The 18,252-nt window shown below is 51.4% G+C and overlaps 1 protein-coding gene and 1 non-coding gene across 13 annotated transcripts in view; both read left to right on the forward strand.

Moving 5' to 3' along the window:
* TRERF1 (transcriptional regulating factor 1) overlaps positions 1 to 18,252 on the forward strand; it is a 202,754-nt gene that overhangs the window by 170,436 nt on the left and 14,066 nt on the right. For all 12 annotated transcript variants that reach the window (XM_037154756.2, XM_037154740.2, XM_053668344.1 and 9 more), the window contains 7 exons: positions 2,320 to 2,707; positions 3,381 to 3,447; positions 4,651 to 4,790; positions 4,908 to 5,011; positions 6,441 to 6,516; positions 13,859 to 13,947; positions 15,761 to 15,874. In XM_037154756.2, coding sequence (XP_037010651.2) covers positions 2,320 to 2,707; positions 3,381 to 3,447; positions 4,651 to 4,790; positions 4,908 to 5,011; positions 6,441 to 6,516; positions 13,859 to 13,947; positions 15,761 to 15,874 — 978 coding nt within the window. The remainder of the gene's footprint in view (positions 1 to 2,319; positions 2,708 to 3,380; positions 3,448 to 4,650; positions 4,791 to 4,907; positions 5,012 to 6,440; positions 6,517 to 13,858; positions 13,948 to 15,760; positions 15,875 to 18,252) is intronic.
* On the forward strand, positions 17,211 to 17,344 carry LOC119056838 (small nucleolar RNA SNORA42/SNORA80 family). Its single transcript, XR_005083956.2, has one exon. It is a non-coding gene; the product is annotated as a small nucleolar RNA SNORA42/SNORA80 family (small nucleolar RNA).

Consider the following 18,252-nt stretch of genomic DNA (forward strand, 5'->3'; position numbering starts at 1 on the left):
GAGTCTCGTAGCTGGCAGGACTCAAGGCCAGCAACAGGCAGGGAGATGACGTGACAGAGCCAGGCTCCCTCTTTGCCCAGGGAAGTTCCTGATTTGGTGGGAGAGGCACTATTTCTACCCTTGTAGAACTCTCAGCCTGAGGTGCAGACAGTAGGGTTCCTAGTCACACAGGAGTCAGAGCCCCAGGCGGCACACCTGCCCCAGCTCAAGACTGGGATAAAGTCCCGGGCAGATGAGAAACAGGGCAGCCCTGGGTGTGGCTGGCGGTGAATATACCTAGGTAGCTGGAGTGATTGGGGACTAGGCAGAGGCGAGGGGGTGTGGTGGGAGTTTGCTCAGATCATCTCAAGGGGAGTTCTGAACAGGGTTTTGAAGGCAGAGATGAACTTGGCTTTGTGGAAAAGGGAAGAAAGACATTGTAAGTGGGGAGATAAGCATGTAGGTGGGACTGAGTAAATGTGAGCAAGGCCCTGACATTTTACATAAAGAAATTAAAATGTCCAGGGAAGAGCCCTGAGTTCTAGTCCCAACTCTGCTCCGAGCCATCTGCAATGCGGGCAGCTGAGACCCTCCCCCTCTCAGAGGCTCCGTTTCTCCCCTGACCTTCAGGGGTTGGACTCACTGGAGAGCTTTTGAAACTTCTCAGTGGGTGACCCTGCTTCCAGAGTCCAAATAACTTGGTGGGGTGGAACCTCGTAAATGCTTCCTCTCAAGTACCATCAAGGTCTTACATTCTCAGTGGCTTCTCTGACTCAGGGTCTCAAGGCCTTGCCAGGAGAACGGGACCAAAGGCTCAAGTAAAGGAGCCCAAAAGGGGCCTTTGGTTCTGTGATCAGAGAGAGGTCTGGATTCTGGAGCAGGATTGAAGTCACATGCGAGGGTCTGCATGTGCCCAGATGATCTCGTTAGTTACCAGGAACCGGGTGTAAAGTTTTAGGGTTGCTCACCCATAGTCATCCTCTCCGCATTCTACTCAATGGCCTCTCTCAGCCTCCACCGGAGGCCTCGAAGAGCTCTCGGTTGGGAAGAGGAGGCAGGTTGGGGTGCTCTGGCCTAAGGGGAGCCCCCAGAGGCTCCTTTTCCCACCGCCCTACTTCCCTAGACTGCCCCCCCACCCACCCAGTGGCCGGAAGGGCACCAGAAGGCAATGGAGCCCAGAGAGACAAGGAGGGTGAAGCTTAAAGTGCTAAAGTCAGCACCAGAGCCCCTGAGGGCGAGCAGCCAGAACTAGGGCACTGGGGCAGGTCACATGACCTGGAGGCAGTTGGTCACATGACCAAGGCCAGCCCTTCCCATCATCCCTTGCTGCCTTCTACTCAGGCACCACCCTGGGCTCAGGAATTGGCAGGGGTTGCAGCTGGGACAGGCACTGGCCTGCAGGGCCTGGGAGGGTGCCACAGACAGCCCCAACCTTTCTGCAGGTATCTCCACCGTCTCTCCCAACCTTCACCGCTGCCAGTCCAGCCACACCCAGCTCTTGGTTTTTCTGGGCTGAGGCTGGCACACAACCCCAGTCTGTTTGTTCAGCGTTGGCATGCCCTGCTAATCTACTTATGTGCATATGTTTACTTATTACTATATATGTATCCATGCGGCAGACCTTCCAGACTAGGCCTCGTTCCGCTGCCACAAAATAAACTTCCCCTGCTGACAGGAAGCCCGTGGAGGAGGCGGGCTTGCTACAGATGAGCGCCCCGTGCTGGGAGCAGTAGTGAGGGGTGCTGAGGGGGCGGTGAACCGCGGACATTCTTGGGGCAGTACACGAAATGGGCCTTAAAGATCACAGATGGCGCTCCCTCGGCCCCAAAGTTACCTGGAAGGAGAGCCCGGGGCGGGTCCCTGGCCCTGGGAGCCTTGGCTGTTCCTGCCCCCGCTTCCTGCCCCACAGCCCCTGCCCGGCTCCTGTCAGTGGATCACTGTGTCCCCTTCTCAGAGCCCGCGTTAACTGTCCCCCGTGTCTGCCCTCAGGGAGCAGCGGGGAAGTGAAGGGCCCGCTCAGCCGGATTCCACACGTTAGATAGGAATGCCGCGATAAGCAATAAAGAATGTGAATTTATTCTTTCTTGCCCACTCACTCTTCCTACCGCCCCTCTCTCTCTCTCCAAACATCAGGGATTTTCTTCAAAACCAAAGGTTGCTCCTTGTCAAGCCACCAGAACTTGCCTTGTCTGAAAGGGAACGAGGCTGTTTTTTTACGAGAGGATGCTGGGGTCAGACACATGGACGGGGGTCCCCGTCTGAGCAGAAGCTCCTCTCCCCTCAGCCCGTGGACTCGGTCTGTGGGGCAGGCGTTTGAACCGGGTCGCTCTCCCGTTCCAGGAAACTCCCCGGAAGCACCAGCCCGGCGTGGCCAAAGCTGAGGAGCCGCTCAGGCCCGCACCGGAGAAGGAGAGGAAGAAGTTCCGGCACCGGCCCGAGCCGCTCTTCATCCCGCCCCCGCCCTCCTACACCCCCAGCCCCGCCCCCTACTCGGGCGCCACCCTGTACCAGAGCCAGCTGCGCTCCCCGCGAGTGCTGGGGGACCACCTGCTGCTGGACCCCGCCCACGAGCTGCCCGCCTACACGCCCCCGCCCATGCTGAGCCCGGTGCGCCAGGGTTCCGGGCTCTTCAGCAATGTCCTCCTCGCGGGCCAGGGCCCCGGCGCGCACCCCCAGCTGCCCCTCACGCCCCTGACGCCCACGCCGCGCGTGCTGCTGTGTCGCTCCAGTGAGTCACCCCCTGCCCCTCCTCAGGGACCCCGGGGGTCTCACCCCGTGTCTGCCGGGCGTTGCCCTGGGAAGGCTCGCGTTTATGCCGCAGACTTGGCGAGTCTGCTGTGCGGCACGTTTGCTCTCTGTGTCAGGCACGGTGCTAGGTGCAGAAGTCCTCACAGGGCATAAAATACTTGTCCTCGGGGAATCGCAGCCTAGCGGGGGTGGGCCGGGAGAGGTCGGTCATTACGACCGCTCTGGGATGAGGAGACAGCTGAGGTGTGCAAAGGAGACTGCGTTCGGGATCATCGCGGAAGGAGGTGTCTAAGTCAGGACCAGGGATGATGGGCGAGACCAGGCCTCCACATTTAGCAGGCTGTGTAAAGATCAGGGCTGGCGAGGCCTGCGGCCAGGATCTCTTTCTGGGAACAGTTTCGTGGAAACAGCACAACTCCGCAGACCAGAGCCGGGCAGCTGCCTGCGCTTACCCTGCGTGAGAAGGAGTAGCCCCCTAAGCCAGGCGGCACTGCGCCCCGTCCAGCTCCTTGGAGACTGTTGGGAGTGACTCCCGCATCGGTTGGTTGCGTGGGAGAGGGCCCTGTTGTGACCGTGTGGGTAACTGTTCTTTGCTTTAGTGTCTTCAGTGCCCTTTCCTTGTTGACAAGTGACCTCTGGTTTTTGTGCTTCAGACAGCATCGATGGCAGCAATGTGACTGTCACCCCCGGGCCTGGAGAGCAGACCATTGATGTTGAACCGTAAGGAAAAGCTAATTATTATTTACAACAGAAGCTTCAACTGAGGGAAGGGATGTGGAGCTTTGAAAAGTGGAGTTAGTACTCCTGGGGCCAGTGAGGGGAAAGTTGGAGGATCATGACTTTTCTTGAGTGTTGCTCTTTCTCTGTAATTACCAGTGTTTCGAGGCCTTTGCCAAAGACTAAATGCATACATAGTAAAGCATGAAGCCCTGGACTCAGAGAACCTACATCCCCGGCTTCCACGTCCCCAGTGACTCCGAGGCATCTCTCATGGTGCCCAGTTCTCCACAAAGCTGCTTCCAAATGTCCTTGCCTCCTCCATCCCCCCTCTAAGATTCTTGGCCGGTCCTCCAAATGGGCTTGTTGAGTAGTGAGTGGGTGGTGGAGGTATAATGGAAGAGAAAGGGGGCTATTTTCATGGATAAGCGCAGAAGGAGGCCCTGTGGTAGAGCAGTGAGTAGATCAAGTCGGGACTCAGAAAACCTGAGTTCCAGCACCATTGTGCTGCTTGATCTTAACCTTTTTAGGCTTGAGCTAATTTACCTTTGTTTTTTAATCCTCATCCAAGGATGTTTTTTTCATTGCTTTTATAGAGATAAAGAGAGAGGAACAGAAACATTGATGTGACAGAGAAACATCAATTAGTTGCTGCCTTGTACGCTGCCCAGGCAGAAATTGAACCCATTACCTTTCTATTCAGTCTATGGGACGACACTAACCAATGGAGCCTTACCAGCCAGGGCTAGTGAATTCATCTATTAAATGGAAATAATTATCACTTCCTTGATTACATCACAGGTGCTTGATAGGTTCAGATGAGATGATTTATGTGAAAGTAGTCTAAAGAGATAAATGAAATAAGCACTGTGTATTTGTCCCATTTTTCTTGGTTAAATGGCATCACCAGCTATGCTCTGGGCAGCTGTACCCTTGGAAGTAGTGCTCTCCCTCTCTGAGTTGGAGAGAGCGATGGAGCCCCAGGCTGACTTCTCCCTTGCTCCCCACAGCATCTCTCCCCAGTCTTAAAGCTGTTCCTTATCCCAGTGAAAGGCCATGCTTGGAATCTTAGGATCACTCTGCGAGGAAATGCCCCTGCATTCTTCTTGCAGAAGGAACTGGTTTTCTTCTGTTTTAAGTTCTTGACAGTTGCCCTTGGCTTCGATTGAAGATCACACTGTTGTTTTTTTTCTCTTGTCATTAAAGGCGCATCAACATTGGCTTGAGATTCCAAGCTGAGATCCCAGAACTCCAGGATGTCTCTGCCGTGGCCCAGGACGCACACAAGGCCACACTAGTCTGGAAGCCCTGGCCAGAGTTGGAAAACCATGACCTACAACAAAGAGGTATTGGCATATGGGCAGGGAAGGCTTGATTCTCCCACAGGGATCTCTGGCTTTTGGATCTGGGTGTTTTTCCATGATGCTGAGCTCTCTGATGCAGTGGCTTCTTGTTCCCCTCAGTGGAGCATCTCCTGAATTTGTGCTGTTCAAGTGCATTGCCAGGTGGAGGGACCAATTCTGAATTTGCTTTGCACTGTCTCTTCGAGGCCAAAGGTGATGTGATGGTAAGGAATCCTAAAAGGTAGTCTTCACAGTTCATGTTTTTCATGTCAGAATTCTGAAAAGTATTTTCCCAAGATTCTGTGTTGTCCCATGTACCATGCAACTAATTCATAAGATGATGTCCAGTCCACAAATCTCAGTAAGTCAGGATTTAAACACTTGCAGGAAAACCTCCAGTGGGACTTCTGTTTATGCATCTGAGTAATAATTATGGGCACCTCTGTTGTAGAAAACCAGAGTTTTTTTCAACACTCTTGTATTTCATATCATAAAACCTCTCCAGTGAAGGAGGTAGGTCTTACTGAGACAAGTCTCAGCCTAAACTAACCTCTCGTACTCTGCTGATTACTCTTCCCCATTTTGGAGATCAGCCAGAGTCGATGTTCACAAAACCATCTTCTCCCTTAACCGAAATGAAGCGTTTGCTTCATTCTTCCACCTTCGACACAGTTCTTTGGTTAAACTTTGGTGCCATCTTCCCAGAATCAGAGCTAACCATTTGTTTGCCCAATCTGGGCCCCAGGCAAGGTCACTCAAGCACTAACCTCAGTTTCCCCTTTAGTAAACATATGATTCTTGTACCAGATCTAGCATCCTTGCTTTTTGCTTTCATGGAAATGTGAAAGTAAGCAAACGTGCCAGTACTACCTTCAGGAGGTTATTGATGTCCTTTTCTAGAAAGTTGGAGAACTCCCCTTAACCCTTTCAGATTAGTGTTGAAGGGCAGGAGGTCTCAAACTTTTAAATGTGCACAAATCACTCAGGGAATCTTGTTAAAATGCGGGGTCTTATTCAGCAGTTCTGGGGGTGAGGCCCAAGGTTCTGCCTTTCCAACCATCTCCCAGGGATGCTTGTGTGCTGGCCTGTGGACCACACTTGGAGTAGCAAGATTCTCTGCCCATAAACCACCCACTGCTCAATTCTACCTGCAGCATTTTCTTTCAAAGGTCAACAGGGCTGAAGAAGGCAGATTTGAAAGAGTGTATTTAGCCAGGCTCTCTGTGAGGGCAGTGTCTAGTACAGTTACCACTGATACAGCTGTTCTTGATCAGTTGTAATGAAAGAGCTGATTTTCCTGCAAAAACAGTTATAGATCACCCACTCACTTCCTCACAATCCTTCCCCAGAGACTCAGCCTCCTTTTGGAGGCGGTCCCACCATCTCTGTGAGGCTGGGGCCTCACGGAGCGGGAAGTGAGGTCTTGGGCATGACCAGCTGGCTGCAAGCATGGGCTGAGGGAAGGTTAGAGCCCTGCTGGGTGCTGACTGGAAAAGAACCCCTAACTGGGGGACTCTCCCTCTGGTTTTCATTGTAGTGCCCTGATCCCCACATTCTGTAGTGCCAACCCCCTTGCCCCATTGGGTAGATGGTCGCCCATGGACACACAGACCCATTACTGACTCTCGCCTTTTCTCTCCCATGGGTCTACAGGCTGCTCTGGAAATGCTGCTGCTGCGGAAGCCAGTCAGGTTAAAATGTCATCCTTTAGCAAATTACCACTATGCCGGTAGGTCCCAGCAGCTCCGTGCCCTGTTGCTTCCTGAGAGTGGGCTGTTTGCATGTTTGGTCGTGTTGCATTTTAATAATAGTGCTGATTTGGTCCTAATCATCGCTTTTGATCTCCAGGTTTCCTGGGCGTGGCTGATGGGGCCACTCTGTCTGTTGACTGGGCACTGTTAGGCGTTTGTCTTTATGGGCTGCCCCACATGGGTATGCCAGGAGCTGGGCAGTACTGGACCGCACCTGCCCATGTAGCAGTGAGAGCTGTGCATCTGGGGAAAGCCACAGAGGGTACAGTGCAGAGGCAACAATGCTCAGCAGCCCCTCGGCTTCAGAACCAGTAGTGTGGATTCAGATCTAACTTGTGCCCTTGGCCTTCAGCAACCTGCATTTTCTCTCCTGTAGAATGGGGCTTGCGCTTCATCCTTTGCAGTGTTTTTGTGAAGATTCAAGATAGTATACGTAGGCAAATGCCCGGCACGCCCTAGAGGCTGTTATTATTCACTTATCTAACATTTATTGAGCACTTACTGTGTACAAGGACTATGCCAAGCACTAAGATGAAACAGTGACCATGACACATAGACAGAGTCTTGCCCCCTGCTGTGTGGGGTCTGAGGTGGAGGCAGTTACTGAACAAAGGACCACACAGAGCAGGGAGACTGGTAGATACATGTATACATGTACACAGACACAAGTGTGTCTCCTGAGGATGCAGATTAGTGACAGCTTCTCCAGTGAAAGGGAGGGAGAAAACGCCTTTGAGGGGTGAATGGACTGAGAATCATGAGAGAGAAGGAAACAGGTCGGGGAGCCTAAGAGATGACAAATGAAAGTGAAGTAGGTGTTTTTATTTCCATTAACTTGCAACCCTGTCCATTCTGAGAGTCTCGATGAATCTGCCTGGTTCTCCCTTTCAGAGGTGGCCCCTTGATTATTAATCATTGGTATATGTCCTTGGTGCTGTGAGCAGACACTGCATAGGTAGGTCCTAAGTATGTGAGTGGGTTTGGGGACCTGGTAATACCTTTTGCAGTCCATGGGCATCCTGGCCCCACCATCGTTTGCCTGGCTCACCCTGCCCCTTCATGCACTGGCCTCCCGGATGTCATCTCAGTGCAGAGGCCTCAGAAGCCACTCATCTGAGCACAGCAAGCCCAGGAAGTTTGCCTGTGCATTGCTCTCAGCACACAGGCCACCATGGAACTGGGCAGAAACAAAATAGACACAAAGGGGAAGAAATCCATCATTTAACCAGTGGCCTAATGGAGCAGTTTCTTCATCTTGTCTTCATCATTTCCTGCTGGGTGTCTGCACCAAGTGTGGATAGAAAGATGTGGGAGTTCTCCCTAATCTGCCATGGAAACCATTCAATCCTCTCCTAATTCCGAGTATCATCTGCCGCCCATTAAACCCTGACAGGCTGTCCCGCCTCCTGGAGCCTGTCTCCAGCTTCTTTGCATAGTGGGTAAGACAGTTGGCTGACGAGGAGCTTCCGAGCCTTCCGAGCCATCTGCTGTGAAATGCGGCTGCTCTGGGCCCTGGGGTGACTGGGGTGGCCACGCCTCTCGGCTGATAAGCTCCAGCTGTGAGCAGCCTTATCCCAGACCCTAATCCCCTCCAGTTCTTCCCAGTGAGCCTAGCAAATACTGTTATTTTTTTATGCGAGATAACTTCAAAAAGGCTAGAAGTCTGGGCACTACAAACCACCCATTACCCCAAATAAAACAAAAACACTAAAATAATACCAAGAACTTTGAAATTAGAGGGCCCTAAACTCTGCTAAAATTAATCAGTCCATTGGGGTTGGGTGCCTAGCTAGTCCTTTGCCCACACCCTGCCCCTTCCCCCACGGGAAGGCCTGTTGCTTCCCGGAATCGTTTCCGCCCTTGAAGACAAGAGAGATGGAGCTGAGCTGTGAAGGGTTGGCACATTGCCAGGTGTGTGTCCCCAACCAAAAAAATGCTCACCTACATCTGCCAGTCATTGGCCTTCTCCAGGGAGCGATCGCAGACTGGGCCCCAGAGGGTCTTCTATAATTGTGAGCAAAAAATGCAGTGGTCACTGGTCTCTTAAAGTCTGACCTGACTCCATCCCCTTAACATTTCCCTTCCAAGCCACATGGGAGGCCACAGCATTCTCCCCCATCACCTGCCCCAGCTCCCAGCCACTACCTCCTTCTCATGCTGTCTGTTTGGTCCCTGGGTGTTGATTAACCCATCCCAGTGGCCCCATTCTGCCTTGGCCTCTGCGCCAACCCCCGTTGGGCTGCTCTCCACTAGGACTGCTTGTCGGCTCAGCTTCTCACCGAGAATATCTTCTAGAAGTCCTTTGGCTTCGGTCTCTGTGGCCAGTGTCACCCTACCCTGACTCCTGGCCCTAGAACTGTACTCCCAGTTGTCTTGAGAGAGAGGTCCAATCTCCCAGGCTGTCTGTGCACCAGAGGGAAGGTAGAAAGACAGCTCAGGGAGGGAGGCTGCAACTTCGGGGGATACAGAGAGAGACATGAGCCTGTGAAAATTGTGTCTCCTACTTTAATCATGACCTTTCCTTTCCCACCTCATCTCAAGAAATTCAGTAAGAAAAGGATGCAGATACTGATGCAGGGGCCCAAGAGAGACATCAGTGTAGGTGGGCAGCTTGCCCAGATCTGGGGGTGCCTGCCGAGACCAGAGGAAGCCTGTTGAGATCCTCAGAGGAGAGTTCCATCACAGTGGCTCCTTGCGCTCTTGGATCCGCACAAGGCGCCCAGTCCAGCCTCTCAGTGCCCTCCACCCAGGTGTGGGCAGCAGTTGTTGGCAGTGGCTCCCCAGTGGCAGATGGATGGGGCAGGGAGGGCATGGGCGTGGGGATTCGGGGAGAGAGGATGGCCAGTGCAACTACGGGCCGGCAGTGGCCTCAGTTTTCTGTTGAACTGGTCACTCCTGCAGACCTGCAGACAGGTGCGGAGTGGAGGGGTGTCAGAACCGGCCCTGGATTCCTTGGCTAAAGAAGCCACGGTGGCTCCCACCACAGCCCGCATGAGCACTGAGTCCTGAAGCCCCACCTGGCTCCGGAGAGGAGCAAGACCTGGAGGAAACAAACATGCAGTCGGTGGGGGAAGCCTGCGCTTTCTTGGAAGCTGCCCCAGTTTAATGAGGAGCCAGAATGACTCAACTCAAGAGAATAGTTTTGAAGAAACAGCTGTGATGTCATTTTCCGGGCATTTTTAGTCCATGTCTAATGGAGAGTGGTCCCCTGAAGGGCAGGAAGTGGCGGTGCTACTCTCTTGCTTTGCCTTACACAGTGCTTGTAAAGAACTGGGTTAGCGGACAAGCTCAGGTTCTGGATTCAGATCAAGGCCTTAGGCTTCTGGAGGGAACTTTGGTAGCAGCCTGCATCACCCTGCATGCCTAAAAATTATTCAGCTTTCACCCACTACAGAAAACCATCCATAGAAAGGAAGATCTGGAAGACAGAAAGGCCCTCTTGGAAAGGTGCCGCACCCAGACTTCTCTCCCCTCCGTGTCCCTTCACTTGCTTAGACCCGCTATAGATCGCCTCAAATTTAGCCACAGTCCAGAGCCCGTTTCCCAGCAACGGATGCTCGGAACATTTTTCGTCTGGATACTGTTCCAGCACCAGTTTCCTCCAGTTAATTAGGCTCTTTATAATTAGCCTTAATCGTCTTGTTAGGGGCCCCTGCTGGTAAGAGCCCGACAGCCAGGAATCCCCAGGTAGAACAAATGGGAGCTGGGGGCCTGTCAGCTCACTCGCCCCGTGCGCCTGCTGAGCGGACAGCGGGTGTCTTTGAGAGGAAGGCCACCAGAGGATCTGAGGGAGCCCCCTGCCTCGGTTTTGCATTTTCTCCTGGACTTTGTCCAAGATGCACAGTCCAAGAAGGACCGGCTTAGAAAACCTCATCTGGGAACGCAGGAAGTGCTCCTGTCAGAACAGAAACCGTGGGGATGAGAGATGCCCAGACCTGTCCTAGACTGGATCACAGAAGGATTCGGGGGCAGGAAGTACAAGACTGGAAATTACAAGCAGCCAGGAGTAAAGCTATGATTTTATTCGTGCACAGACCAGGGAACACTGGCAAAGCCCCACCGTCATCGTGAGTGCCAGGAACGCATCGGTTTGGGGACAGCATGTGTCCCACAGCTGCAGGCCACTTAAGATCCGAAATAGGCGCTGTGCACCCACTCAGGACCAAATGCTGTCAGTCACAGAGGGACCATCATGATCCCTGTGTCACAGAAGAGGAAACAGACTCAGAAGTTGAGTAACTTGGCGGGGCCACTGAAGGAGCCAGTGGCAGAACCAGGTTCACAGCCTATGGTCTCCTGATTAAAGTCACCCCTTTGTATCACAGCTCAGTGACATTATTTGGGGAGCACACATTCAGGTCTTATTTCCATTTACCAACTCTGAACCTGGACATTCAGTCCAGTTCACTGGGTGGGTTCTCAGCCCAGTGGAAACCGGTGAACGGGGTGCAGTGGAGGTGAAGCCCTGTTTCTGCCTTTGACTGTTGATGCGAGGGCACCCTTGTGGGGCTGACACGTGCACTCAGCGCTGTCATTTGCACTAAAGTGCATGGGCCTTCAGACGATGAAGAGAAGCCATCTCCCTCCCTGCCACAGCCGCTGCAGCCCTGGGAAAGGGAGGGTAGCGGCAAGGACAGCAGGAGAGTGCAGCCCACTTCCAATCCAGGACCAGTGGTACAGAATGAACCGGCTGAGGTGGGGAAGACCAAAGACCCCATCACAAAGCTGCAGCCCTAAAAACCACCGAGGAGTCGGCGGGGAATAGGTCTCCCTCCCCCACGAGGCTTGGGGATCCTCCGAAACAGATGGTCCAGGAGGTCACTTTACCTCTGTAGGCTTGAGCTGGCGAGCTATTTGGAGACATAAAGGAACATGCTTCTCAAAAGTGGACAGACCTGGGGATTTAACATGGCTGTGGAGGCAGTAACCTCCACAGGGCAGTGAGCCTGGCGTGAGGTGGAAGAAAGTACCTACCAGAGAGGTGGTGCTGACCTGAGAAGGCTGAGTGACCCTGCTTGTGTCTCACCGGATCTTGGCTGTACTCAAACTGGGAAGCACGCGGTCTGGCTGAGGGTAGAAAGGATCCTCATTGACCTAGTTGGGGTCAATGAGGTCAATGAGGTTGGGGTCAAGCACCTCATTTTGCAGATTTTCATCAGCAAAATGTCCCCTGACCCCTCACGTGAGGTTGGACCTGGAGCTCCGGACCCCCAGCGGGGCAGCACGTCGCCCTCTTCATGAACTTGCCCAGGGACTTGGCCAGTGTGGCACGTCACCGCCATCGTCTTCTTCCACTGTCCCCTCTCTGATCTCTCTCTGCTGTTTGGATGGATACCTGAAAGGAGCCCTAACTCCTCTTGGTTGTTCAACCTGATTGTTGTTTCATCCCATCTTTGCCCCTGGGTAAGGGAGTATCTGGGAGCTGGGGCCCCAAGGCCTTGACTGTTGGGCAGAATTTGAGGAACGGTGATGGACCTGCTCCAGAGCCCCAGCTCCCACCACCCTCCTCTGCTCGTGTCCACTCCTGCAGACCTCCTCCCAACGCCTGACCCCCACTTCTCTCTGTTTTGGTGGTTTAGACTAGAGATGTCCTGGCCCCCAGATCCGGGGGCAGATGCTTCCTTCTGCTGAGGATTAATCAGAATCCCGCTTTCCTCCTAGAAGTAAAGAGATCAATGAAATCAGGTGATGGCCCTGATTTTTTGGAGGTTTGAAGGAGCCCAGCTGTGGAAGGCTCATTCTGAATCTGGGTTCAGAATTCTTGGCTTTAGGACCCATCAGACAGCAACACGGAAAAGGGGTTTATTTCGGAAATCTGAATCACACATTCCAGAACCTCCACCCCCCTACCCCCCACCTGCCCAGAGTGGTTTCACCTGACTCACTAATTTTGGCTGACTCTTCCAAGGGAAGAAGCAAATCAAGTTTCCTGAACTTCAGCTCCATCAGTCCACCACAGCAAAATGTAAACCTTAGGCTTGTCCTGAGTGGGAGGGAAAAATATTATGGTTTTAGGAATTACAGCTGTGAAAAGTGGAGGAATGTCAAAAGCCCTGCCACGTACCATACAAAGAGTGAGAGAGAGAGATAGGAGAATTCAAAAAACCAGAAGAACGGGGCTGACTCTTCTGCAAATCAGCCACAGCAATGGAGCCCCCAGAAACAGGACTCCCCTTAGAAATAGGCCTTATTTCTTGGCCAGACAGCCCAGTGCTGTTGTCTGTGATCATCTGCATATCCTGCTTTCTCTTCTATAGAGGAAATAGTCATGAATGTCAAGGTTAGCCAGCAAAGCAGGTGCACCAGCCTAGCGTCACGGGGCCCCTTGCTCATCGGTCTGCAGATCTGTCAGGAGCCGGCCCCACTCACCTCTCAGCTGCCTCTGCTGTCCCCCTGCTGCAGCCCTGTCGTTGAGCCACCCTGGGTTCCTTGAACACCTGCACTTCCTCAACTGTGACGTGGGTAACAGTGACACCAGTCTGGGTGGTTGGGGGAACCAAGTGACTACTGTCTGGAGTTCTTAGAACCTGACACATCGTAAACACTTAGAAACGTTAGCTTTTCCCCAGAACAGCTTCTTACATGCAGTACCCACCTAATAAATATTTGTTGAATAGATGAAGGAAGGAAGTCAGTCACTGCTTGCCTCTTGGCACACATACTTCCTCTCCTTAGAATTTCTTTCCATCCCTTGCCCGAGTTCCTTCTATGTCCTTAACTCAGGCGTCTACTTTACCTAGAGGCCTTCTGGCTGCCCTGGCCCCAGCCCGAGGGTGGTGTTCCTCCTTCGTGCCCCAAGGGCACCTGACCTCTATCTTCATCATTAGGGTCATAATTGCTGGGAGCACAGCGGCCTGCTGGTTTGTCTCCCGCCAGACTGTGGCCTGTGTCTGGAGGAGCACTTGCCCTCATGAGCATCGTGACCGTGTGAAAACTGTAGCTGCAGTGTGTGAAGCACTCTGGGACTAAGCGGGACACTTTGTGCATTATCTTTAACCTTTACAAAAATCCTAAAAGGAGGGGCAATTAGAATCATTCCCATTTGTTGGTAACAAAATTGAGTTTCAGGTTCAATAACGAGCCACGGTCAAGGTCATAGCTGAGATGAACCCAGGTGTCAGGGCTGCTAACCATTACACTGCACTGGCTTTTTTAGTCAAAAAGGAGTTTGATGGGTGTTATGTTATTTGTCATTGAACAGTTGTATTTTGTAACTTAACTAAGTGAACCAGCCACTAAGGTGGGGAGACCTGCGAAGCTGGAAGCAGCCAAGTGGAGAGAACTGTGAGCCGTTGTCATGGAGTTTGTGTTTTGTCGTAGGCTCGGACAAGTGGACCTCCCTGGAAAGAAAGCTGTTTAATAAAGCACTAGCCACTTACAGCAAAGACTTTATTTTTGTACAGAAGATGGTAAGCATGCTTTGGCCCATTGCTTGCTTAAAACTGGATTTGGGAGATATGTAGAAGTATTTGGTTACTGGTTTACTGCTCTAACAAAAAGGGCGTCTTCCCCCACTTGCTGGTGACGAGTGCCATCTGTTCAGGGCAGCATGGCCCCAATGTCAGGGATACGGGGGGAAGGAGGACAGATTATTTGGACATGACAGTGGTGGTGGGGTATTTCTATCTTAATAAAAATGTGTAATTTATACATTCTGTTAGAATAAAATAGAACTCGGGCTTCTAGTTCACAATTTGCATAATTTATTTCATGTATATTTGACAGGTCTATCGTATCTCCCAACAGAATATTTTTTGGGGAAATTGAAGAAGTGATGACGGGTGCCCTCCCCCTAGCCAGTAGCAGGGTTTCTGGTGTTGGGCCCCTAATTATAATGACAGTAAGGGTAAAAATCATACTTTACATAGACAGCATTTCACAGCAGAATAGAACTGTTTCACGTAGATGAAAAAGCACTTTATACAGCAGACAATAAACCCAATAGGCCGTAATTGGCTAAGAGGGATTTAGGCTAAAAGTTAAAATGATTTAAAGTGTGTTTCAGCAGACCGATGAATGATGGGGCCACATTGTATCACTAAGGTTATTGAGGTGTTCAGGTCCACGGAAAACAGGGTCATGAGTGACAAGCAGCTCCCATCAGCTCTGAGCTAGGCCAGTGGTGCCCTAGGTACCTGTCCTTAACTGAGGGCCTTGGTAATGGAGAATCAGAGTAGGAGGTCCTTTTCTCCAGCTTATCTCCTCCAGAGCTGAGTTCACCCTCGCTTTCCCCTCCTCGGAGGCCAGCACGTTCCCTGCCCAGCCGCTCCCATGCTCTGAGCTTTCTGGAGTCACCATCCCCAGGACTAACCTGTCGTAGGCTTCACGCCTTGTTGACTGACAATAGCTTCATGTGTTGTGCTTGTCAGGTGACACAGGTGTCTAAGCAAGGGCTCTCTGGAACACTGTGCGCACTTCCTGGGCCAATCCATAGTAGAAGTGCAAGGTATCAGGTGGATGTGAAGGGGGCAGCTTTAAGGAGACGAGATCCTTGCCTCACTGTGCTGGTGGCCGTGTCCCCAACCCTAAGGGCACTGTCCACCATTTACCTGCCTCCAGAAAACCCATGCCAGTGAACTGCACTTGGAGCTTAGAGATACATGCACAAAACAAAGGAATTTTTTCTTTTTAAAACACACTTTTCTTTTGACGGAAAACAGAGCAAGGCTGATTTTCTGCAAAAACTAAGCTCGTCATTACAGCTTTGCCTTATGGTCCTGTTTTCCTCACTAAGGAGCATTTTTTTGTAAGTAGATTTTGAAGGGCAATAAGTCGGTTAACAAATCAGACAACCAAACACATTCAAGCATGTTTAATGAAAGCGTGCTGCTTTACAGGTTAATAAAAGGAATGAGTTTGCTATGGAGTGATGTGGAAAATCTCCAGGCCAGGCTATATTGTGGAAAAAAATCAAGTTGCAAAATATACATGTGCTACCTTTTGCGAGAATAGTAGGGAAGGATTGTGTTTGTTGGTGTACACATAAAGAAATTCTGGAATGATATCCAAGAAATTAATAAGAGGGGGGTTAGCTGCATTAGACAGGGGTGGGGGGTCAGCTGGATGGAGGAGAAGAGGCGTGGAAAGGAGACTTTTCTCTGTATACATTTTTTATTAAACTGCATAAGCCTACCACCTATTATAAAACTAAATTTTAAAAAAAGCTTGCTCTGTGCACCCTGCCCACTGCTCGGACTGACCTTGCGATGGCTTTCCCCAAAGGTCAAGTCTAAGACGGTGGCTCAGTGTGTGGAGTACTACTACACATGGAAGAAAATCATGCGGTTAGGACGGAAGCACCGGACACGCCTCACGGAGCTCATCGATGACAGTGTGGTAAGTGAGCTGCCGAGTGGCTGCTCATGCTGGCCCCACTCCCACCCGCACCCACCTTAGTCAGTGGCTGGTGTTTGGTTTGGCTTTGCCACCAAGGTAGCCACAGTGAGTGGCTGAAGAGCCTGTTCCCTGGCAGGATTCAGGCTTTGATGTCTTGGTGTAAAGGCAGAGAGAAGGCTGCTTGGGGTTGACCTGTGGCTCAGTGTTCAGTGAAGGAGGTGGGAGCTGGCCTGCATCTCAATGCAGGTGGGAGCCAGGGAGTTCAGCCAGGGTGGTCCCAAGCCATGGGTGGTTGGTTTTTAATAAGAAGGTGACCCCCTGGCACACCCTTTTCTGATCCTTCCATGTCAGAGATGCCACTGACCAGAGAACATAGTGTGCTTTCACATGATGAAGGAGGCCTCAGCTTTACCACAGCTTCCATAAAGCATGAGCCAGGAGGAGCTTTGACCTGTGGATCATGCCAGGGCAGCTCAGCTGAGGCACTGGTTAGCAGGGTGTAATCATTCTAACCCTCTCACTTCATCCCTGTATTGACTTCCTTCATTGTCAGAGCATCGAAATGATCTGCATATTAAGATTAAGTACATTCTAAAGAGATAAGATCAAAATCCTCTCAGAACCCTGTGTGTGTGGCTTTGGTCATTACTACCATGTTCGTCCTTGTAGTGGGCTCTCCTCTCTGTGTCCACGGCTTAGGGGGATCTCCATCTCACCTGTTGTGGCAAACGTTACCTACTGTGTACGTATGTCAGAGTTCATGACTGGGGTGAAGGTCTGTGATCAACATTCATTCCCAGTAGTGCCCCAGCGTAAGTGTTAGCACATAGGTGGGCTGTTTCCTTAAAAAGGCACTTTCTGTGTGCCAGGCATTATGCAAGGCACTTTACAAAGGTTGCCTCATTTAGTCCTCACACCAGTTCTGCATGGTATAAAACTGAGGCACAGAGTTATTTAGCTGTGGTCAGTGGCTGGTCACTGTGTTGTCTGAGCCTGATGCCCTCATGTTGTATTTAGGTCAAATGCAAATTCTCTTCAGGAAGTGTAAAAACACTTGGACGCATTAATACTTCAAAGCCCAAGTTCCTGACTATGTATTAAGCCTAGCTAGAAAATATGCACACATATGTTAATTTATATTTGGACCTAAATGAGACAAAATAGACATATGCGGAATCGAATGGATTTCCCATTCTTTTGATCCAAGTCGACCATATTCTGTATTGAGGGTTTCCTGTGACCAGGATTTTTTGTCTGACTGGTTTAAGTAGTAATGTCTTGTATCAGAGTAGCCTTTTGCACATCTGTTGCCTAATGTTTTAAAAAGCAGTGTGATGCATAGGTTTGAATTTACGGCAGGCCCCTCCCCCTGGGTCTGCCATAGTGCCTCATGCCCGAGCAAGCTGTGGCCTCGAACCATTGCCTGGCCTCTGCCCTTAGGCTGCAGGCATTGAAGCAGGTTGCATGGGGGGGGGGGGGGGGAATAAGCAAGTAAATAAAAAAGCAGTGTGGCTTCATCTGCTTCAATGAACTAAAGCCCCTTGAGCTCCTGCAGTATAAACAGCAACATGTATATTCGCAGTGGGTGAGTCAGGAACGTTGACGGGCCTCTGCCTCTACTTCCCCCAGGTGCGCTAGTCTGGAAGGTGTGGCATACACAGTGGAAAGTTTACTGGGAGCTCCGAGAGTGTTTAAAAGCGATATGGAGTGAGAAGCGGAGTTCTCAGCTATAGCCTCAGGCTCTCTTTCTCATTTGGCTCCACCAGTCCACAGCCAGATCGCACGGAGCATCCTCGCTTTCCAAGTGGGTCAGGTAGACAGTAAACAAGAAAGCAGGATGGACCCTGGCCTTGAAGACCTGGGACCTGACTCCTGGGCCATAAAATGAAGCAGATGACTTAGGTGATTCGGAAAGTCCCTTCCAGTTCTGGAACATTTGGGGCTCTGTGAGAGCCATGTGCGGGAGAGGACAGAATCAGAGGATAGGGTTTCCTGGGGCAAATTAGTGTCTCTCTGGCTTTGCTGTTATCAGGTGCCTAGGATAGTGTCTGCATAATAAGTCACTTAACAGATATTTACAGAGTGAAGGAATAAACGTTCTTCTGAGGTGTGTAGTAACAAGCCCTCTATGGAGGGAGGGAGGAGAACTCGCTGGAGGGAGACAGGAACAGGTGCTTCTGAGCAGAGGAGTGCTGCCGAGGAAGACGTTACCACACGAGGCAGAGGCACCGTCTTGGGCCAGCAGGACTTTGAAGGTGGGTAGAAAAAGCAAGCCACACGTAACTTCAGGAGGAAGAGTGGCTAAGACGGTGCAAAGGGGCCACATCTTCTTGGGTTAATCACCAGGAGCCAGTATTAGGCTGCCTCAGGAGCATCCA

This window comes from Artibeus jamaicensis, unplaced genomic scaffold (genome assembly GCF_021234435.1).
Source record: "Artibeus jamaicensis isolate MK-2021 breed Jamaican fruit bat unplaced genomic scaffold, CSHL_Jam_final contig_484, whole genome shotgun sequence".
NCBI classification, from domain to species: domain Eukaryota; kingdom Metazoa; phylum Chordata; class Mammalia; order Chiroptera; family Phyllostomidae; genus Artibeus; species Artibeus jamaicensis.